The sequence below is a fragment of the Dreissena polymorpha genome, chromosome 1 (assembly GCF_020536995.1).
Source record: "Dreissena polymorpha isolate Duluth1 chromosome 1, UMN_Dpol_1.0, whole genome shotgun sequence".
In the NCBI taxonomy this organism is placed as follows: Eukaryota; Metazoa; Mollusca; class Bivalvia; order Myida; family Dreissenidae; genus Dreissena; species Dreissena polymorpha.
In genome coordinates, this window is record NC_068355.1 from 166,825,984 (window position 1) to 166,850,503 (window position 24,520).

At 34.0% G+C, this 24,520-nt stretch overlaps 1 protein-coding gene across 1 annotated transcript in view; it reads left to right on the top strand.

The window, feature by feature from the left end:
- LOC127859478 (A disintegrin and metalloproteinase with thrombospondin motifs 9-like) overlaps positions 1-24,520 on the top strand; it is a 205,145-nt gene that overhangs the window by 85,344 nt on the left and 95,281 nt on the right. The window contains exon 6 of the mRNA XM_052396923.1: positions 16,915-17,033. Within this exon, the coding sequence (XP_052252883.1) occupies positions 16,915-17,033 (119 nt within the window). The remainder of the gene's footprint in view (positions 1-16,914; positions 17,034-24,520) is intronic.

Sequence of the window (24,520 nt, forward strand, 5' to 3'; positions counted from 1 at the left end):
TAAACTTCAGTTTACAATAAATGCTTCATACTGTAAAATGCAGTTACACACATATCTGGCTTAGGTCTGCTTTGCTAGAAATATGTTTAAATGGTAAATAAATATTTATTTTTTAAGTAAAAAAGTGCTTAAAATATATGCATTTTAATTATGACTTAAAAAAAACAGCACTTGAAATTTAAACATTTTATCAAATCCTGCCGATGTCAGTTAAGTAATGTTGAACAAACATAATTGTATGAGTCTGAAACATGGCTGTCACATAAGGATGCTGAGCCGCTCAGTTTGAAACACAAATTCAAAATTATAATCCTTAATAAAGTATGTGTTATACCTGGGTAGCAAAACAATTCACACCACTCTTCATGAAAATTTGATATTATTTGAAGACTCAGCGGTAAATGATATTGACTGTAACATTTCACCATCGTTTATTATTTTTATTATTGTTTTGTGCTTATCTCGAAAATTTTTGGTATGGTGGGATTATAATCATTGATGTAAACAGCAGCAAAGTATAGCCCATTTTTTTGCAATTTAAATGTGTAGATGATTTAACAAAGGCACCAAGCTGTGAAACAAATTGGGGCAACAGTGTAACATATGTTATAAAAAGGCCTGTTGGGAGGGCCTTACCTATGGGTGTGGTGTGATAGCAGTTTTTTGTTGTTTTAGCTATATAAAGTGAAAATTGAAGGGTGTTGTTGTTATTTTCTCTTTTTGTTAACACCATCAGGTGAATGGAGGAAAGTGTGAATGAGCTTGTAATCAGCATCCACATGTTTTAATTTGTAAAAAGTGAAAATGAAATGAAAGTATTATAAATGTGTCATATTTATGGCCCCCTTCGAAGAAGAGGAGGTATATTGTTTTGCACATGTCGGTAGGTCGGTCCGTCGGTCCATCCACCAAATGGTTTCCGGATGATAACTCAAGAACGCTTAGGCCTCAGGGATCAGGAAAGTTTATAGGTACAATGATCATGACTGGCAGATGACCCCTATTGATTTTCAGGACACTATCTAGGTCAAAGTTCAACTTCACAGTGACCTGAAGCAGTAAAATGATTTCCGGGTGATAACTCAAGAATGCTTAGGCCTGGTATTAGGAAAGTTGAAAGGGACATTGGTCATGACTGGCAGATGACCCCTATTGATTTTCAGGACTCTAGGTCAAAATTCAACATCACAGTGACCTGAAGCAGTAAAATGATTTCCGGATGATAACTCAAGAAAGCTTAGGCCTTGTATCAGGAAAGTTCATATGGACATTGATGACATGACCGGCAGATGACCCCTTTTGATTTTCAGGTCACTAGGTCAAAGTTCAAGGTTACAGTGACGCTAACCTATTCACACAATGGCTGCCACTACAACTGACAGCCCATTTGGAGAGCATGCATGTTTTACAAACAGCCCTTGTTTGTCAAGGATCTGTGAAGCCTTAGCAGAGTTGTTGACCTTGGTCATAACAAAAATTACTTGTTTGTATTAAATGCTAATTTGTGGCGCAAACTTCTTTCACATTTCTCAAGTGTTGTAATTAAAAACATGAATATTTCATACCCTTAAAGTGTTAAGATGTTTAAAACTTCCTCCATCTATTCACACATTCCTAAGTTAGTTGCCCTTGAATAACAATGCCACTGTATTGGTCACATTTGAGACAAAGGTCTACCTCTGAAGGGGCTATACATTGAAACTGTTCTTATGAGGCCACAACTCCAGCTTAAACCATTGCAAAACTTTGATTGCAAATATTTTATTTCTTAATTTAATAGCTGCATGCCACAATTATTTTGTTTTATAATAAAAGCAGAGTCTTCAGCAAAAACACTGATGTAACATTGACTTACCATGGTGTTCAAGTTACTACCAAAGAACAAACATAGTTATAAAGATAAACACATTATCTCTAGATCATAACATTTGTTGGTTAATGGGTTTATCAGTGGTAATTGATGGTAAATAATACAATATGCAAACAAAATTTATTTCTGGTGCTATTTTACTTTTAAGGTTTAATGGAAGGGAATATCAAGTTGTTGTATCAATACTTCTGAATAGTTCACCAATGAAGCAGATTTTTGTTGCATTTCAGCAAAAATGATAAGTGGATGATTAGAAGTCAAGACATTAAATAAAAAATTAAAATGCAATGTAAGCACATTTTTCTTCTCTCAGAGCAAATAGTTGTCAATCATTTGATGATTTTATTGCCTCATATTGCATTAGTTTGAGTAGAATAACAGATTGGATAATTTATCAGAATTCCCTGGATTTAGATTTGTGAGAAGAGAATTTTGAATGGTTCTGCTGGGTTGCTTTGAGTAAGATGGAAAGCACAAGATTCTCACATATTAATGCATCATGAAATGTTTTGTTTTAATTATGCAGCTTTACTATTGGCAGAATAGCTCAAGCCATATTACTCTACCAAATGTCTTTGTCAAGGGTACTGTCCTCATAATCTTCTGATGAAGGGAAAAGTGCATCCTGTCAATATCAGTGTTTGTTAACTACAGGTATTTAATTAATTGGGTTAACATCACATTCCATGCCATTAACTTGAAGCAATATGCACTTAAGACAATCAACTTGCAACAATATTCTTTTCAAGGCGATGAACGTGCAGCAATATGATTTTGTTGAAGTCCATGAAACATGCATTCAATGAAATGAGTTTGTTGTAATATGCATTCAAGCCATGAACTTGCAGCAATATGTGTTTAATGCCATGAATTTTGCAGGCCAGAAATTGGCTGAAACATGTGTCCAAAGCCATGACATTGCAATAATATGCATTTAGTGTTCAAGGCTTACTAAAACAAACAAAACGTTTTCAAGGCCTTAAAATTGCATCAAAATGTGTTTAATGTTAAGCAATTACAGAAAAATGTGATTAAGGACATGAATATTTGCACCAACATGCAATCAAGACCATTAATATTCAGGAAAATGTGTACAAGCCTGAAGCAAGCCTTGAATTGGCAGCAATTCTTCATTTAACCACTTATTTTACTTGTTAATAACTTTGCAGCAGTGTTATTTTTTTATTGCATGATATGTTTTTATTTATGTTACAGGTTTATAATGATGTTCTGAGTAACGTTTTCACACTTATGAGCAAGCGGAAGCAATTTGTTCCCTTGGATGACAATTTAAATGTTAAGAAATTGTAACTGTTAATATTTCACGGTTTGGGTTTTTTCTTCAAGCATTATATTTGGTCATGCTGATAACAAAAGCATCTCAATGACAGATATGAAAATGTGTTTTGGGGACCAAGATTTTATGCTATTTAGGCCTTCTTTAAAACTGTACATAAAAATTGTTTTGTGTTCATAATGTGATAATGCACAGATGCAATAGTGGTCTAGTTTGCAGTGATAATTATCTTGAACTTTTAATGCCTTGCTGTCAGTCTAAACCTCAGGAGTCAAGCTTCTGTCTGAACCCAGATCAGTATCACAGAGAGGCTCATCCAGTTATCTTGTAGCCCATAATAGGAGGACTAAATATGACAGGCCTCTCTGTTTATGGTATTTATTGGTATTAAAGACGTAACCATGAATTTAAAAAATCTAATTACCTTTCTAGCTAATTACCTTTATCATAGGTACTGCTTTATGTGGGAACTTAAGTCATAATTGTCCATAATATTATGTGGTAATTTACATGGTGCCTTTTTATGTTCTTTGGGTCATTTGGGTGGTTATGGTTTCATAATACTGTGAAACAGTATCAGAAATGATTGAATTTATTTTCGTTAACATTTGATTATCATGTGGTTTTGTTGTTATTTTGTTGTATTTTTGCATGATTGATGATCATGATGATGAGGGGTAGAGGGAAGAAAGTCATGATGATGAGCAATATAGTGATGATGATGATGATGATGATGATGATGATGATGATGATGATGATGATGATGATGATGATGATGATGATGATGATGACAATGATTGATGAGGATGATAATGATGATTGATTGATGATTGATGATGATGATGATGTTGATCATCATGATAGCAAGTCTTAATGACCATGTTGATGAGGATTATCACAACAGTGATCATATTCATGTAAAAATGTTAAATAATGATGTTGGATGTGATAGTAGTTCAGTGCTGGAACCGACTTTTGAAGGCCTTAGCAAACAGTTTGGATCCAGAACGTGGCGTCTCAACAGGATCAAAACTGTTTGCTATTCTGATAGTATTCTTTGAAAATAATCAAAGAAAATGCTAATTTTAGAAATTCAGCAGAAGACATTTTAGCAGACCACAAATTTTCCAGCATGCTAAGGGTCAAATCATACAAATATGAATGAAGGAGGGATTACTCTTTTTCTCTACAAGCAGTTTAAATGTTGATTTATGGCTTGTAAGAACAGTTTAAGTCACATCATAATTTGGGATAAGGGAGGTCAAAAGATGGCGTTCTATTACAGAATGGTAATTTATGGTTGGGAAAATGGTATCATAATGAACTGTTTTATTATTTGACATTTCAATAAGGTGTGAGGGTTTAAAAGTTGACCCACATCATAGATTTTTGAGATTTTCATGACAGATCTCCATGACGTGAAAGATCTAGTGTTGATAAAGTTGTTGTTAATAATGCGTCTCAGATATTTTGTCATAAGGCATTAATTAAAATACGTAAATCATTCATTGCAAACGTGGTAAAACTGTTTTTGGACAGCTGGAGGTTACTGACCTCTGTCTGAGTCACAACAAGATTTACAAACAACATTTTGTTGAAGTTTTCATTTATGTTAATTAAATTTAAAAAAAAAGTTTATGATCAAGGAAAAATATGCAATATATAGGTATAATGAGTTCTTATTAGTATTTGTAGTAGTTAGTAGTATAAATTGGTTTCAATTTCAATAATATGTAAGAATTTATTTAGTTCAGACAAACAGTTTGTAAAACCGCAACAAAACATTCATTTATCAAACTGTCTAATGTATTAATATTAAATATTATATATTTGAATAGTTAGAAAATTAATGATAAAAAATATATTTAGTTTTGAAGTATTGCATGTCACCATCTTCATATAATTGTTACAAAAACAATGTATTAGGATTTGTATCATTATTAAAAATAATGTTGGGGAAAAATGTGTGTAAATGTATTCCAAACAGAAAATACTAAACTTTCAATATCTCTTGATATGATTATCAAAAATTACACTAAACATCTCAATTGGTTATGGTTGGTACCTAACCTACAGCTCAGCTGAAATGGGCACCAAATTTCATCGAGCGGAATAATTTTCAAAATGATACATTATATATCAAAAGTGATATGCAATTAGTTAATGTTTGTAATATTTAGAATTCCTTTTATGGAACCTCAGGTATCAAATCCGTGGTCTTTGTGCCTTGTTGGATCACGCGGATAGTTTTACGAAGGGGATATGTCCTCACCTATTTTGATTTTGATTTACACCCATATCGTTTGTCTGTATGGCAACATGGCTACACACTACTAAATTACAGGGTCGGGCAACTTTAGACCTGAAGTGAACTTTTTCAGGCAGTTGAGTTTGCTGTCAATCAAAATGGAAAAGCACAGGTGTTGTAAATAATATTTGCGCTGGAAAACTTAAGTCCAGATTATAATCATATGATCTTGATAAAAGGCCTTCGGAATACTTTAGTAATGATTGTGACAATTTATTAAAAGCTGGGCGTGTTTGTGGTAATTAACAGTGCTGTTGCTGTTACACATAATTTTACATTTCAACGTTTTTGTTTCTCATTTATTTGTTATAACTTTGATTTAAAACATCAGTTTAATATTTTTCGTTTATTAGTGATAAGAATTTAGTTGTAACAGAATTGTATGATACTTGTATGGCAAATAATTTAGTGATTTAAATACTAAATCTATAAATAATTGCTTACATCTGACTAAAATGTAGCTTTTATTGAAATAAGCTTGATAATATTGCTTGTTTAAAATATGTATATAAATAGCACATTAACATTATTTATTTGGGATATTTTTCAGAGAACTTCAGTTGCATCTCATAATGAGACATCCTTTATAGTCAAGCCATTGGCATATTTTCACAATATCTTCAAAAATGTGAACAGTTTGAAATTGCATTCATAAGGTCCAAGTTTAGACTGCCTTCAAGCGTACTTGAATTATTTGGGGCTATTAATGTTGATGGACACTTCATGATTAAACATGCTAAAAATAGAAATTCACGTTCATTTTAAAATTGGACAGCCTGGCTATTTCCATCACTATATAACAAAATTTTCACAAGTGACAGTCGATGAATTTGACTGTGCAAGGGTCGTTTTCAATTAAATGCAGTTTTTCCCCTGAAAGAGGGTTAGTTGAAAGCCAAACTTACAGATGTATTGAAAGCTTCTTTTTGTATCTATTAAACTGTACAAGGACTTGAGAGTGAAAAAGTCTTACCCTTCCCAAAAGGATGAATGATGAAGGCACAGGTGTTCAGAAATAACACCAATTGAATGCCCACTACGGATGCCCAAAATGTAAAGGCTCCCTGACCAAACTGACCAGATGCACTAAAGAGGTGCTAAAGACATCAATATATTAGGGTAATTATTAACTCTTTAAGTCATGATAGGTGACAGATGACCCTTATTAGGAGTGGACCATTGGTGGTGATTACCATCTGAAGATGAAAATCAGTTGACAGGAAATTCTCTGCATGACACACAAACCTCTCACTGGTTTTGGAATGAAGAATGAAGGCGTTAAAGGCTCTATAAAGGTGACAAATCCAATTATTATGCATATCAACTGGTCTGATTTTTACCGGATTTCAGTTACTCTTGCATAAATACTGCTAATAAAACAGCCTAGGTACAACGTTGTCAAGAATTATGGAAGATAAACCCGTTTCATAATTGGAAGAAATGTTTACATTTTTGCAACTAACGTGATGTGTAGCCTCAGAGCGGTGACATATGCTAAAAATAGCCGAAAGAAAATTCAATTTTAATTCTATTTTAAACAACTTTTAACCAGCAGAAAGTAACTTATTAGATCACCACAAACGTTTTAACCATTTAGAAGAGACCTACCTTGTGGGTGATACCGGAACGTTAAAAATCATCGTTATATTTTGTGTGACCTAAGTCACTTTCATTTTCTCTTTTCCGAGTAAACAGCGATGTAAATAAACTGATTGTTTGTAAACACAATTGACTTGGAGGACACTTTATTTTGAGCTCAAAACAAGTTGTTTTGCTTATTTTTTATTGTAATGTCCAATAGCATATATATATTGTTATTTGATAACCTTTATTAAAAAAATATGAAAAAAATATTTAAAAATCGGTAAATAAATACGGATCTTCACCTTTATAGAGCCTTTAAGAGATTCTATGAGACCTGTGGACTATCATCTCAAGTTTTGTCAAATAATACCAGCAAACATAACATAATAAAATTATGCGTGTTTGTTGCTTGAAGAAAAGTACAAATTGATGCTTTAATACTCTGATATTATTGTTCAAACAATGTTTTTATTATATTTTAATGAACAGATTCGTTATTATGATTGTGTTACAATTGTGTGTGATGATGATGATGATTGATAATGTTTGATGATGATGATGATGATTGAATGATGATGATGATGATGATGATGATGATGATGATGATGATGATGATTAATAGTGATTGATGATGATGATGATGATTAATAGTGATTGATGATGATGATGATGATGATGATGATGATGATGATGATGATGATGATGATGATGATGATGATGATTAATAGTGATTGATGCTGATGATGACGATGATTGCCATTTTAAGCTCACATTTAATCTTAAAATTTGTAAAATGATTGTATGCAATGAGTCAGCCCCTTAAGCAGGAGCAATAGAAGCTTTACAAATGATCATTGTCATTGTGAAGCATGTTGCATTTATCATGATCAGTCAGAAGCTCCCATAATAAATCATTTTTCACCTTTATACCAAGTTAATTCCTCACCCTGTCAATGGTTTTGAAATTCAGCTACCTCTGTGTCATGTTGCCAGAGCTACCTGTTTGCATTAAAAAAAGGACCATCAAGACCAGTTGAATGGAATAAGAACATTTCCTAACCATAATCAAGTGGTTAGAAAGGTCTGGTCTGTAGAAATAGTATGATTTTGATTGGAAAATAGTGTTGGGAATGTGATAAACCAATATTATGGTCAATTGGATTTTTTTTTATCTATTAGGATCATGTTGTGGTCAATTAAAAAATGTGTCTATTGGGAAGTAGAAAATAATATGCATATTGACATGCGGGGAAATGGGAAAATGGCTATTAGCTATTAAATATTATGGTCAGTTGGAAAGAAGATTTAAGTGGGGAAAGTTTGTGGTCAATGGAACAAATATCCAGTCAGAAAACATTTGGTAAAATTGTAAAACATCATGGGAGGGGGAGGAATGTTGCTGCTCATCAGTATCTAAGGGTTGGATTTTAATTCATTGCGTTTGATGTGCTTTAATTCCCTTTAATTATTGTTTAATTTGAGTTGCAATGCTATGAGGTTAAATTTTATTTACACTTATATGTATCATGAATATTGCTGGGCCAAGTGTGAGGTTGAGCACTCCAACACCAGTTTAAACCCCCAATGCTTTGAATTGACCGTTCCAAGGCAGTGACCCCAGCTTTATTCTTCTATGTGTGTATGTTGTTTTGTATTGTGCTGTTTTGTACTGTTTTGGCAATTGGTCACTTGCCTTAAATAAAGAACCAACTAATTATTATACCCCCATTACTGTTAATGGGGGCTATATAGGAGTCACTTTGTCTGTCGGTCTGTCCTGAAATTTCATCCGATCTCCACCAAACTTGGTCACAAGTTGTATCTAGATGATATCTAGGTCAAGTTTGAATATGGGTCATGCCAGGTCAAAAACTAGGTCACGGGGTCACTTAGTGTGTTTTAAATCGAAAGATTGTCCAGACCATAACTATGTTATCGTTAGATTTTAAAATGACTTGGTACATTTGTTCATCATCATGGGACGGTGTGACGTGTGAAAAAAGTATGTTGATATATCCAATGTCAAGGTCACACTTGGAGTTTAAAGGTCAAATGCTTGTCTGGGCCATAACTTTGTAATTTATGGTGAGATTTTAAAATCATTTGTAAAATTTGTTCACCATCATTGAACAGTGTGTCCCGCGAAAGAATTACGTCAATATTTTCAAGGTCAAGGTCACACTTAAAGTTCAAAGGTCAAAAATGGCCATAAATGAGCTTGTCCGGGTCATAACTATGCTGTTCATTGTGAGAATTAAAAAATCATTTGGCATATTTGTTCACCATCATTGGAGGGTGTGTCGCGTGAAAGAATTATGTCAATATCTCCAAGGTCAAGGTAACACTTTGAGTTCAAAGGTCAAAAATGGCCAAAAATGAATTTGTCCGGGCCATACCTATTTTTTCATTGTGAGATTTGAAAATCATTTGGAACATGTGTTCACCATCATTGGATGGTGTGTTGAGCGAAAGAATTACGTCAATATCTCCAAGGTCAAGGTCACATTTTGAGATCAAAGGTCAAAAATGGCCATAAATAAGCTTGTCCGGGCCATTACTATGTTGTTTATTGTGAGATTTTAAAATCATTTGGCACATTTGTTCACCATCATTAGACGGTGTGTTGCGCGAAAGAATTATATCAATATCTTCAAGGCCAAGGTCACACTTAAAGGTAAAAAATGGCCATAAATGAGCTTGTCCGGGCCATTACTATGCTGTTCATTGTGAGAATTAAAAATCATTTGGCACACTTGTTCACCATCATCAGACGTTGTGTCGCACACAAAAATTTGCGTCAATATCTCCAAGGTTAAGGTCACACTTTGAAATCAAAGGTCAAAAATGGCCATAAATGAACTTGTCCAGGCCATACCTATTTTTTTTCATTGTGAGATTTGAAAATCATTTGGCACATGTGTTCACCATAATTGGCCGGTGTGTCGCTCGTAATAATTACGTCAATATCTCCAAGGTCAAGGTCACTTTTTTAGTTTAAATGTCAAAAATGGCCATAAATGAGCTTGTCCGGGTCATAACTATGTCGTTTATTGTGAGATTTTAAAATCATTCGGCACATTTGTTCACCATCATTGGACGGTGTGTCGGGCGAAATAATTATGTCGATATCTCCAAGGTCAAGGTCACACTTTGAGTTCAAAGGTCAACAATGGCCATAAATGAGCTTTTCCGTGCCAAAACTGTGTCGTTTATTGTGAGATTTAGAAATCATTTGGCACATTTGTTCACCATAATTGGACGGTGTGTTGCGCGAAAGAATTATGTCGATATCTCCAAGGTCAAGGTCACACTTTGAGTTCAAAGGTCAAAAATGGCAATAAATGATCTTGTCAGGACCATAACTATGTCATTCATTGTGAGATTTTAAAATGACTCTGTACATTAATTTGTTCACAGTCGATCATAGGATGGCGTGTCATGTGGAAGAATTCAAGAGTTCAAAGGTCAAAACGACTATAAATGGTAATGGCTTAATAATTCTTAAAAACTGCCATGAATTAGATTCTCTTGTATTGTGAAGACAGCATGCAAAATAGTCTGTGTCAATGCGGCACGTGGGGGTATACGTCACGTCTGTGACAAAGCTCTAGTTTATAATGAGAATGCAATACTGCTCTGGCAGCTGGAGTTTCACTTCTTTATATTTTAAATGAAGCCTTTAAACTTGAACTTAGTAAGAAAGGTCTTTAATTAAATTTTATTTTCTATGTGACTACAAACGTCAAGATACGTTTCTAAGTGGTTAAGTGTTAAATGCATGCAGGTTGTCTAAGGTGAAGCCTGGCTTTCAGTTTAAGTACATTTAGGTCAGTGCGTACTTTGGTCATGTTTCTATATTATAAAATCATTATGGGTAAAATTTGGTCCTTGGTAGGAAAGATGTAAGCAATATAAAAGTATAGTTGTATCAGTAGGAAAATGTTCTGATTTACCGAATCAATTTACGCTGGGTTTCCATATTCAATTCAGTTGAATGGAACAATAAAATGCTGGCTAAAAGGATATATTAGTGGTCATACAATTTTAAACCCTAACACTAAATGAAGGTGGTTTAATCACTTTTAATTTAATTTTAAAAGCAATTAAATCTTAAGTGCCAAAACATATAAGCATAATAAGTAAGCTATATGGGTGGTATTTAATTTTGTTAATGTTAAATAAACAAGCACTCTATGAGAAATGGAACACATTACAAAATAGGCCACAAATGACAAATATTAAAAGCACCAACATGTTGTATGTCACATTTTGCTGTGGTGATAGTTTGTCCCAAGTGACACTTAATTTGCTCCATACTCTAAAGTGCAGTAAATTTTAGAAGGATGACTCATTGGTGCACCGGAAAAAAGTGACAGAAATTAAATGCTATATTACATTTTTAGTTGTTCGTGCTAGCGGACAACTAATGTTAAGAGCAAGTTTTGCAAGTCAGTCTGCTCTTAACTACGCTAAGAACGATAACCACCGCATCTGCCTGTTTATACTTCATTACTGGTACACTGCAGACAGCGAGTGTGTGTATGTAAGCAATAGTGTTTAACAGCTTGTGCGACCGCATTGGCCAGTTTGCCATTGAAACATGAACATATTGGCTGCATTCAGGAAAAACAGGGCTAAATGCATGTCAAATAAGTAGTGTCATGTGCACACTGATTAGCCTGTGCAGTGCGCTGTTGCTAATCAAGGACGACACATTCTGATTTCATGGTGTTTTTCGTTTAAAGAGAGTCTCTGATACTGGGATGACAATAAATGCAATATATGCAATAAGCCCTGTTTTCCCAAAATGAAGCTTAAATTATCTTTTCTAATAATAATTTGAAAAAAAAGGATAAAAGTGATAATTACTTTAAAGTAACCTTGCTGATAAGGAAAATAAACAGAATCACTTTTAAATCAAATAAACAACCAATTAGTTCTAAATTTTACCTTGTGGCATTTTTAAGTAAACATCTAAAAGGGACCTTTTCACAGTTTGTCATTAAATGCTTAATATTGATAAATGTAAACATGGCATCTTTAAAGCTCTATTTAAAAGAAAAACAAGAATAAAATTAAAGAAACTAAAATAAGTTATCCTCAACTGGACTCGACCACTGACCCTTGGAATAAAAGTCTATCGTTTAGACCACTCAGCCATCCATGCTCAAACAATGAGAGATATATTTTATACTTAATATAAGCAATCCTCGTAGTATGAAAAAAATATAACGACAACAACAGAACTCTCCAAATTATTAAATCGTTTGATTTTGTCAATTTTCCAAAATGTGAATAGGTCCCTTTAATGTCTTCAGACTTGCAAATTGAATGAGTTCAATACACTGTCAGACATACATGCCAGATGTCCCGATCTTTACCGGACAGTCCTGCTTTTGGGGTGTTTGTCCTGGTGTCCTGATGTGACACAATTTGTCCCGACATTCGTACAAAACAACATGTTCTATAAGGTCACAATAAAATTCGCTATTCAAGCTCTTGCTGGCTTAAATTACCATCCCTAATCCCTTTGTTGCCCCCTAATTAACAAACCATATCTACTAGTTGAGTCATCCAGTGTTGTTTTTGACACCTTATCAGTGTTCTATTGGCAATTTATTGATTTTATCGGGCATTCACACAATGGTGTTTGAAGCGTTAGATGCATTGTAGTGAATTAAAAGCAGACTGCTTTTGTATTTCATGGCCCAAATCAAGTCCAAAGATTCTATTATGCAGTATTCCGTGTATTATACCACCTAAAAAACCTGTCAAAACACCAGTTTTGTATATCAAACAAATTGAGTGCTGACCGATACACATTGATGTTTTACTAAATTTACTTTCGTTTTTGACTGATTTACAGAACATAATTTGTACCTATTGCATCAATCTAAATTTAAAGTTAATTGTTGATTGGTTTAATAAAAACAGTGCTTGATGCGCGCACATCGCGTTGAACGATGACGCATGCCTCTGTCCCAACTTGAAGTCAAATAGAGGCATCCGCATAGTGCATATGTGTGTTTACTTCTAGAAAATGGAGAACGTCTGAGTTCATGAAATTCGTAAACACATTTATCGTCAATATTTGCCATAAATTATGAGGTTTTGTAAGTAAAATACTGCTTACTGACTACAGTAAAGGTCACATGATTGATGCTTTAAGGTGTCCTGCTTTTTGGTCAAATTTCCCGACATTTTTAATGGAATGTCCCGATGTTTACCTGAAAATTTCTGACATGTATGCTGTCAGATCTTACATCATGAATAAATAATACAGGTTTAGTGGTTGCCTCTTAGCCTAAGGCCAGTAGATTTAAGCCCAGGAAAATCAATTTCATAAGTTGGTTACAGTTGGGCTAAAAACCAGGATAACTAGCTTTTTCAAAGCTTGAAACAACTCTATCCAATTAAACATAAAATACAAAGTGGCGATTGTGGATCAATTAGGCCTTAGGAAATGTTTCCATTCCGGCTCACAACAAGACATGATGCATTAAAAGTCTGTCATGTCTGCAAAACTGTTGCTCAATAATTTAAAGAAAATAAATAGTATTAGATACACATAACGCAACATGTACATGACTCTAGGCTTGTTATTCTTTAGCAAGGCAACCAACATTCTAAAGATGGTTGCCAGTGCAGCAACCCATTGCGCAAAAAAGAGACATATTTTTGTTATTTTGTTATCTCTATATCATAAATATGAGGATAAACAGTGCACCCACATCTTGAACTGTGCTTTAAGACACACTCTTTATAAATGTGAATGGGTTGTGTTCATTTCAAACTTGCTATACAAAAAGCTATAACATTATTTTGAAAACTGAGTTGCGTCTAAGATTATGCAATTGCGAACAACTTCAGTGCCTTCAGCGCTTTGATTTAAACTTACATAATTTACTGGAAATTCGGAAATTCAATTTTGCTATAATGTTTTCATGTGCCATTCTGCATTCTGCCATGATCATTTTGTTTTAAAGCATTATGAACAATACTAGGTCCTGTTTTGAAAATATAACTTGTTATTGGAACATCAAATGTCAGAGGTTGTTGAAGTTTATGAAAATGTGCTTTATGGTAAAAATGTTTCTACCAAAATGCTTACACTTAAACTGTGACAAGATGAAGTGCATTGATTAAATTCAAATAATCTTTGTTTTCTCTTGCATAAGAACAATGTATAAGCTTTAAATCACACCCCAATTAATTATTTAGTTTAGTCATAACTATTTTGACAGCAGTTGATAGTCAGACAGTTAGGGTAACTTTGTAACCTGGTACAAACTATTTGGCTTGAACATGCAGGCATTAATGCAAAAATTGGTAGATTTTTTTGCACTAGTAAGCAAAAGATTGACAGATAAATGCAATTAATACTTAATAGACTAACACCTGTTAAAAAAGCTTGTCATGTACATACAGTGTACAAATCAAAAGGGTGTAACAGTTCGCAAAGGGCATACAGTAATATAATCATATTGTTTAAAGGTTATTATTTCATAGTGACTTAAATGGATGGTTTTGAGGTAAATATCAAAGAGGTTAAGTTCTGTCTTTAAGTTACACTGATGATTTCTCTCCAAAGTAAGACAGGGTTATACTAAATCTCCAATGATCTCTGTTTGTCTTGTTGGTGTGTCTGTAGACACAATTTTGTTCACTGGTGTGCTTCCCAATTTTGATTAAACAATATTCAAAGTTGCAGGCATGGTTCCTCAAAATACGAATGTGTACATTTGTATTCTCCTACATTAAAAGTGAAAAAAGTAATGATTTCTTTTCACCTACGGCTATCTATACATCATCATTATTTATTTACAGTTTTAGCCGATTTGTATTTCCCCTTTAACAAAATTAAGGGGCATGCACTGGAAACCTCATGTCTGAATTTGTATTTATTTGAATCTGTCTGTCTGTCTGTCCCTTCTGATAAGGAAATGTGCATGTTCGATGTTAAGAATCCAACCAACATGCAAGATTACACAAGTTTAGCCCATTTTAGGCCCCTCTTAAAAAAGGATGCATATGTCTGAGTATGAGTGTTTGTCTGTGCGAAAATTTCTGTCTCAGCCATAACATTGCCATTTATTGATGTAATTTAGAAAATCTTGGCAAAAATGTCCAACGGCATCATATGGTGAACACCTTTCTCCTGCACTCAAAGATAAAGGTCATTGGTAGAGATGAAAGGTTGATGTTGCCATTTAACAGCTAGACAATTCTATTTAATTTTTATTTTTTTCCTGTGGACCTACCTGTCATGTTAACACATGTTTACATGATATCCATAGTTTCCTACTATAGATTTATTTAAGGGTAGATTAAAAGTATAAATCATGATTGTAGAAATGCATTGGCTGGCTTCAAATGTGTCAAAATAGCAAGATAGTGTAAATAGATTTGGCGATTGTTTTAAATCACCCGACAAAAGTTAACACATCAATTGCATAGAGTTTAACATAGTTTAGTCTTACTTCACTTATTGTCAACAGTGAAGAAAAGACAGAATAATTGTCACATCAGTCAAGTGAACTTGAGTGGAAAATTAAAGAAAAATAAGTCAGCAGAATTTCTCTAATTCTTTTTTGCAAATCAGGCATGCTGTCAATAGAATGGCATTTTTAAAGCCAGTCTTTAATTGCCTGATAAATGAATTTTAACACAGAAATCTATTTGAAAGAGCTGTCAGAGAAGTGACTTAACACCTGAGTAGTGAAATCAAGTGCCTCATGGCTTTTGAACTTTGTCATAGTCTGAGAGTGTATCATATTTCACCAGAATGTTTGTCTAAATACTTCATACTGTTTGAAAAAAAACTATGAATAAATAAGCCTGTATTTGTTCTGATTTTGTCGCTACTTACCGTAATTACGGTAAGTAATCGGACACTTAAATAAAAATTTTCATGTCCGAAAATTTAGATACAAAAACAAAATCTGAAATAAAATGTGTCTAAAAATTTTGAAACAAAAATACAGGTGTTTGAAAATGAAGAAACACTCAAAATATTGCATTGACGTTAGGATACGGGTATGCAATGAGTATAGCATAAATTGTTTCAATGTATAACAGCACATGCTTTTAAAATACCACGCAGCATAGTATACATTACTTTCATAAATGTTTCACTTTAAGCTGTTGGCTGGAACCATTGTCTTTTACCGGTAAACATAGTTATTTACTCAATAATGTAAATGTAAGGGTCCACAGCCTTAATTCATTTGTCTCTTTGTAAAATTATCATAATTCGGTTGTAAACAGACATGATCGAAGAGTATTCAGTCAAGCACAAAAATGCATTTCTGAAAAAATAGCATTGCAAAATAAACATAGCATTTGAAAATTTAGATTCATTAGTCATTAGAGAAAACTAGTAGATCGGAAAATTTATAGTCAAACAAAATAATTTTTGTGGCTAAAAACTGCGGTGTCCGAAAATTGTGAGTGTCCGAAAATTTTGAGTGTCCGAAACTAGAGTAATTACGGTTTATTGTTCAGTTTTTTTTTTTACTGAGATCTCTTATATGATTGGCTTGTTTATTTAAGGGCCTTACTGTTCAACGCATTTGTTCTTGCCTTACAACAAACACAAGTACTGCTGGTTTCAGGTATATCTAATTAAATACCGGAAACTTGAGAAACACTTTCATGTTCATGAATGAAAAATAATTGAGAAATCAGTTCAATATAAGTTAACTGTATTGATTTATGGAAAATTGTAGTACTAAATGATTATATTTTCAAGATTCTAGAAAATTTTATAATCAAATGCATTTTTTTAAAAATATTGTTTAATGGATTGGTAATAAAAGACAATTGCTAATATGACAGTAACTTAAATTGTTTCAGGAACCAAAAATAACCCCTAACGCCGGTGAAACATTGAAGAGATTCTGTAAATGGCAGTCTCGGAACAACGCTCCAGAGGGTAATCATCTGCATTACGACACTGCAATCCTTCTGACCAGGTGTGTGGAGAATACATGTGTCTCGCGCTCTGGGTAAACAGTGCTTAATGAATGCGTACAGTGTTGTTCAAGATTAACCTATGCAGTCGTAACAGGCTAATAATGGACAATACTTTACGCTTAGAATTAATTTTCGTTTAGAAGAGACTTCCTTTAAACAAAAAATTGTATAATAGCAAAATTAATGTATCCTCAATGGGACAAATTGTGTTCACATTATTAAGCCCAGTTTTCCCAGAGCCTTTTAAATATGGCCTGTTGCCCATATTGGTGAACAAGAGCCCTCAGGGGAATCCAGTAGGGAATTTCTCTCACATTGGCAACAACAAGATATGCCAGCATAATATCTTCTATGTTGACATGTCCACAAATGTCAATCATATTTAACTTTGTCGCCAATAATAACCAATCATGGCACTTGGACATCAACTATTAAGCGTTTAAATCTATTTTAAACAAAACAGCATGTGCATTTTGTCCTAAGCAATCATAAATGTTCATGATTTTAGGTTTATGGTAAATAAGCAGTGTAACAAATAGCTTAGCTGCAGTCAATTATATAAATCTGGATAACTCTCATCCAGTGGATAACTTTTGGTTATCTTCAATTGTATGATAAGATAACCAAAAGTTATCGGCATGATAAGAGTTATCCAGATTTATACAATTGGCCGCTACGCAGTAGTTTAAACTTTTTTTGGCAAAACCTGAAACCATTTATTTACTTGTAGTGCTTTTAAATTGTACTGATCACAAAAGAATAACAAGTGTTAATAAAAGGCTTTGTCTTTTTTTCTCCCCATTGTTACTCATGTGTAGAATATTTTGTTGGTATGCACGATTTCAATTATAATGCTCAATAGTACAAACATTTTATCTTCTTAAGTTACAATTTGTAACTTGAAATCATGACGGTGTCCTGATGAATTGAAAACACCTATTTTGATTATTTTGTAATGATTACTGCGATGTAACCTGGTAGACGCTGATGATATCTCATTTGCAATTATTGAATCCACGGTGTTGTGTTTTTGCAAATGAAAACTTTTTAATGGTTTTTAATTGATAACAAAATTATGTAGTCTACTAATTTCAATTAAACATTTTAAAATTACATTTATTTATTGTGTAATTAAACCCGACCTCACATTCGGTATGTATGCGTTTTTGTGTGGTTAAATGTTATTCAGTTGAGTCAATCAGACCAATCAGTTTGCATCTGAAGATTTGCCTGTTAGGCTCACTTTGAAAATTGAAACTTCTTTACTGATGTTTTTAATGAAGGTAAATTGAACAGCTTGACATTCACATTACTAATTGTTTAACAATGTCGTAAAATGTTAAAAAATGTCACATGCAGCTTTTAATTGTGATAAGCAAAATTGCAAAACATTTTTGCATCCTGAGTCACCAATTTTTTTTTTAAAGATCTCCTGACTAGGTGATTTTTATTTGAAAAGGAGGATTTTCTCTGTATGTTCTAATAGATTTTATTGGAAATTAAATTAAATTTTTAATTGGAAAAGATGTTTGGGTGGGGGGAGGATTATGGGCAAGTCGAGTTCATGCAAGGATTATAAGCTATTGTTAAATTAATGTTTTATTCTTGACAGAACGAACAAATATACTTTATAAGTTTTTCTATCATTGATAATAAGCATAAAACAGCTTAAAAATGTCTATCACAGCAATAATTTTGCCATATATTGATGGATTTGAATGGACTAATGCAAACCTTCATTAGATAACGTGTCTTGTGTAAAACTTGTCTTCCGTCCTAAAAGGTCAAGGTCATTCTTAGAGTTTGTCATTTATTATTTGGAATAGGAGTGTTGCGTTTATAACTCCTGGTGTTACCTCGAAGGTCAATATCACACTTAATTGGGCAAAGGGCAAATTAGGATGACACTGCTCATTTTTGTCATAAAAAGAGTTCTGAGAAACAAGTAGAATGTTTGGGCAATGGTGCTCTATAATAGATACATGTCACATTAAAAATTTTGTTGTATGAAAGCCTAAGGATGACAGAGACGCTCCTGAGTCTCTCCAGTAGCAGAAACAAGACTGGTTTCTTTGGAATGCGCTATAGAATGCTCACTGACTTGGAATAAAATGAGGGTCAGCATGATCAACATAATCTACAACACCATTGGGAACTGTACGTTCTGTGTTGGAAAATACTGCACAATATTAAAGTTCCTACTGTAATGACTCTTAAGACGGAAATGGTAATGCTTAAGTGAGAAATTATTGACCATAATTAAATTTGTGTGCACAGAAAGTGACACAACAGATGAGCCAATTGCGGGGGCAATTAATAATCATTTGGATGGCCCCCCTCACATAATGGATGATGACACATGACAGCTTGCAATGGGTAACAACTGAGGGCCTACACAATATGTGAAGTCCCAAAGCTGACGCGTTGACACCATGGATTTGTTCTACTTTTTATTAAATGCCCACCTATGCATGTGATAAATGAGTAAAAAGAAAAGAATGCAATTTGTATTTACATAGTCATTAGAAGATAACACTTCAGGGATTTATGAAACAAAAGTTTCTGAATGGAGATCTTTAATTTGGCTCAAGTCTATGTTTACCTTTCTTAACCCATTTATGCCTAGCATCTAGAAGAAAGGCCTTGGCAAACAGAGTAGACCTAGATGAGACGCTGCATGATATGGCGTCTCATCTGGTTCTGCGCTGTTTGCTTAAAGGAATTTCTGTAAGAAATATACTAAATATAGAAATAAATATACTATAAATCGATAATTTTGTATATTTTGCCCCCCTTCGAAGGTCAGTGTTGGTCGGTCCATCAGTCGGTCTGTCCACCAGATGGTTTCCGGATGATAACTCAAGAACCCTTAGGCATAGGATCATGAAACTTCATAGGTACATTGATCATGACTGGCAGATGACCCCTATTGATTTTCAGGTCACTAGGTCAAAGGTCATGGTCAAAGTGACTGGAAATAGTAAAACGGTTTCCGGATGATAACTCAAGAATGCTTACAACTAGGATCATGAAACTTCATAGGTACATTGATCATGACCGGCAGATGACCCCTATTGATTTTCAGATCACTAGGTCTAAGGTCAAGGTCACAGTGACATAAAACAGTAAAATGGTTTCCGGATGATAACTCAAGAATGCTTACGCCTAGGATCATGAAACTTCATAGGTACATTGATCATGACTGGCAAATGACCCTTATTGATTTTCAGGTCACTAGGTCAAAGGTCAATGTCACAGTGACTCGAAACAGTAAAATGGTTTCCGGATGATAACTCAAGAATGCTTTCGGCTAGGATCATGAAACTTCATAGGAACATTGATCATGACTGGCAGATGGCACCTATTGATTGTCAGGTCACTAGGTCAAAGGTCAAGGTCACAGTGACTCGAAACAGTAAAATGGTTTCCGGATGATAACTCAAGAATGCTTACGCCTAGGATCATGAAACTTCATAGGTACATTGATCATGACTGGCAGATGACCCCTATTGATTTTGAGGTCACTAGGTCAAAGGTCAAGGTCACAGTGACTCGTTCTTTGATGCTGTTTAGGACCACATTTGCAGATTATATTATGTACTGGTGTTGTGGGGTCTCCGTCCGTCCACCAGATGGTTTCCAGATAATAACTCAAGAACGCTTACGCCTAGGATCATGAAACTTGATAGGTACATTGATCACGACTGGCAGATGACCCCTATTCATTACCCAGTATCTGGTTTTGTTATGCACATATAATACAGCAATTTTTTTTTTAATTGGGAAAAATACTGGTACCAGCCCAAATGTTAAAAATTTGCGCCAAAACCCCTGACATTTGGAAATTTGGGTCTTGAAGTCTTCACATAGGGAAATTTGTGTATTTTATATTTTATTCACAAATACTTAAAAATTATTAACTTTGTGATGGCAATTTATCTATTTTACATTTTCTTAGGTTTAAGCCATAGAGCTGCACAAGGAAACTAACTAAAAGGTGCATTTTATTTTAAAATATATGAATATTTTTTATTTTTTGTAAACCTTCGATTGGGAAATTTTTTGACAGAAATTGGGAATTTTTTTATTTTTTTCCCAATTGGGAAAATAAAAGCCTTTTCCCGGTACTTTATAATGAAGGAAAAAATGGCTTTAATAATCATGGTTGACCTTGCTAATGTCATAGCCATAATGTCAAAGTTTTTTTATGCCCCTGAAGGAGGGCATATAATGATCGGACCGTCCGTCTGTCTGTCTTTCCGTCACACTTTGCATTTAGGTTTCGCATTTAGGTTTCGAAAAATGCTCATAACTTCTATGTCGCTTCAGATAGCAACTTGATGTTTGACATGCATGTGTATCTCATGGAGCTGCACATTTTGAGAAATGAAAGGTCAAGGTCATCCTTCAAGTTCAAAGGTCAAATATATGGCTTCAAAGCGGCGCAGAAGGGGGCATTGTGTTTCTGAAAAAAACATTTCTTGTTTTCAAATTACGTCCAACTCAGATTTAACCATGGTCAGAAACTGCTTTTGAAAAAGCTTAGGTCTTATTGTCATCTGGCCTTGAACTGTTTAAGTTATGGGGATGTTCGCTTGGCTCATTTAAGTTCCAAAAACAAAGATGTTTTTTCATGAAAATCACTGACAGGTCAGAAGCCCTTTCTGAATTATCTATGTTCTGACCTTGATATGGTTTTGGTTAGAAAAGATTATCTAGTCTGTTAATTAATAGATATACAGGCATTTTAAAAAGGAGAAGTTGAATATTTCCTAAATGCAAACAAGAGAGTAATAGCAAAACTTAAATATCACAGAGCTAAAACCAGATTATATGTGGTCTTTGTTGGTGGCTTTGATGCATTTGTTCATATGCTTCTTTAATCATTGTTAATGGCATTACTGTGCCAGCAAAATGAGTATAATCTTTGGGCGTTCTTCCGTTTGTGGCTAGTGGATGACCTCTACTAAATGTATTTGGGTTGTGGGTCATGCCCTGATGAGTCTAATGCATTTGACGTGCCAACAATGACTTTGGTGGTTTTGGGTGTGTCTGGTTGTTAGTTGATTTAGCCTTGGCAGCATAGACACCACAATTACGCAAAGAGGGTATTGAGCACTTGTGTAATTAAAACTGATAAGCCTTGCTTTTGTAGATCATTGCTTGAATTTTTATTGAAGCTGCTTGTCTTAAATTTCATTGGAAAAAATATAAACATATTGTTGGATTATGCTTATTGTAGATGGGTTTTCAGAGATATAAAAAAATGTATAAAGCTGTGTCGAATAAGATATACATCTGATTAAATGCTCATAAATCTGTAATGCAGCACAGATAAAGTTTCTTGTGGGGTGCTTGTAGCCTCAGCCACTAGAAACATCCTCATACCTTAATGATAAAATGAATCCTTTCAAAAAGATTGATTGATTCTCCTTTGATAATTTTAAATACCAAAATAACATGTAGAGTAGTGAAATTAGTATTACAATATAGAGTAGTATTCAAATTATTTTAAAATAGACTTCAATAAGGTTTATTATATTATTTTTGGAGATCCATAACTCCTTGGCCTATGTGTCAGCTATTTGTAATTTTTAAAATCTTGAAGTAGCTGGTATCCTTTTGGTTACAAAATAAGAAATATTTTGTCTTAATAGTCTGCAAAAATAACCTGGCTCATACTTATTAATTTTCATTGGAATTCACAGTGAATTAAACAAGTGCATGCAAACAAAACATGCACAAAATAAACATTGTCCCTTGTGGAATTGTGTTATTAATCATTAAGTTCTTTGGCTTATAACCCCATGTTCAGCAGCATGCAGCTGCTTTGAAGTATAATGTTTCTGTAAATCATTTTTGCCCAAAGTCTCCCTGAATCTGGACAAAGTGACAAAGGGGTTTGAAGATCTTAGACACCTTGGGGCAGCCACAAGCTTTACTAGGATCTCATCTCTGAAACTTTTCAGGGATTGTAGGGGCTAGATTTATGTGGGAAAATCTTGATGGCATGGGGTGATGCACTAGGAACAATCATTCTGTTAACAATGCCTTAAAGTCATGAAGAGTTTTAAAGAAAATGTTTAACCTTTTTGTCTTGCAAAACATAATCCATGCTGCTTCTGCCCCAAGGCTCATTATGTATTTATGTAGTGGGTGGAGAGTGTTGCCCTTGCTGATTTTGAGGTTATGGGGGTGTGATCAGCCCTTGACATTTGTGAGGGAGGTCGTTGGGATGTAATCTTACTCTTTTGTCTCCGCTATTACTTGAAAGCCCCTTAAGGGTTTTAAGCCCATAATTCTCATTGCAGTGGGCCCATAAATTTGCTGAAGCAGATGTTTGCAGTTTGGGGTCCTGCCTGTCAGAAAATATGGAAATATGAAGGTCGATGAATATAACATGCATGATATTTAGACCATTTCCAAACACAACTGTTTTTCCAAATTTGGGCTGAGGAAATTTTTATCTTTGTCTTCCTTTGATTCTGCTTCAAAAGCAATTGATGACGTTTTTCAATTTATTTGTATAAATGATTGCTAACTTTCCACTTTTGCTTTGAAATCTACAAAAGACATCAATGGCTCACTAAAGTAAATAAGAGTGTTGCAAGATTCATTACTGATGCAATGAAACTCTGTAGGGAAAATTAAGAAGTATATCCTGCTTCTATTTATATTAATATTGTATGACACCGTGAGCATAGTGTCTATTTGTTACTTGTTTCTTTTTTCCTAGTTGTTAATACATAAACTTTTGTACATTATGTTTGAACAATTTTCAACTTAATTTATGTTTATTAGCATGTATATTTGTGTATTGTACTGATGAACTTTGACTATAATTTGTTAACTTGTATGTAAATGGTCGAATGGTATTAGCGAATTATCCAATAAAAAACTTGAAGCCATATTTTTGACACGTTTGCCTATAGGCTAAGTGTAGAGTGCAGACGACATTCTCCGTTTGAGCACAGGCTAATCTGGGCGACACTTTACGCACATGCATTATGACCAGCTTTCACAGAACAAGACACAATTGATAATTTGTCTTAAAATGTGGCTTTTGACAAAAATTCTGTCTGGCTCATAATAAAAGCAGTACCATAGACTGATTGATTGTAGGGCATAGGCCAATTTAACACAGACCCAGTATGACCTAGTGTAACATGTTGTATTCACATGAGTTTGTTTACATTAGGGGTTTTTTTTAGAAAAAGGGGAAGACGCTGGGTAAAAGGGGAAAATCGAGCGCGAAAGAGACATATTTAGGGAAAAAATAAAAACTGTTCATTTCAATGTCTATAACTCACCTACAGAATTCAGGGTTTTTTTTAGAAAAAGAGGCATTTCTATGACCTTTTTGTTGTTAAACACATGAACAAGTATGATATTAAAGTCAAAGTCCTAAATAAAGTTGCAGGTGTAGATCTAATAATGGGAAATGTTTTCAACTGGGGCCGGGGAACGATGTCAATATTATGATTTC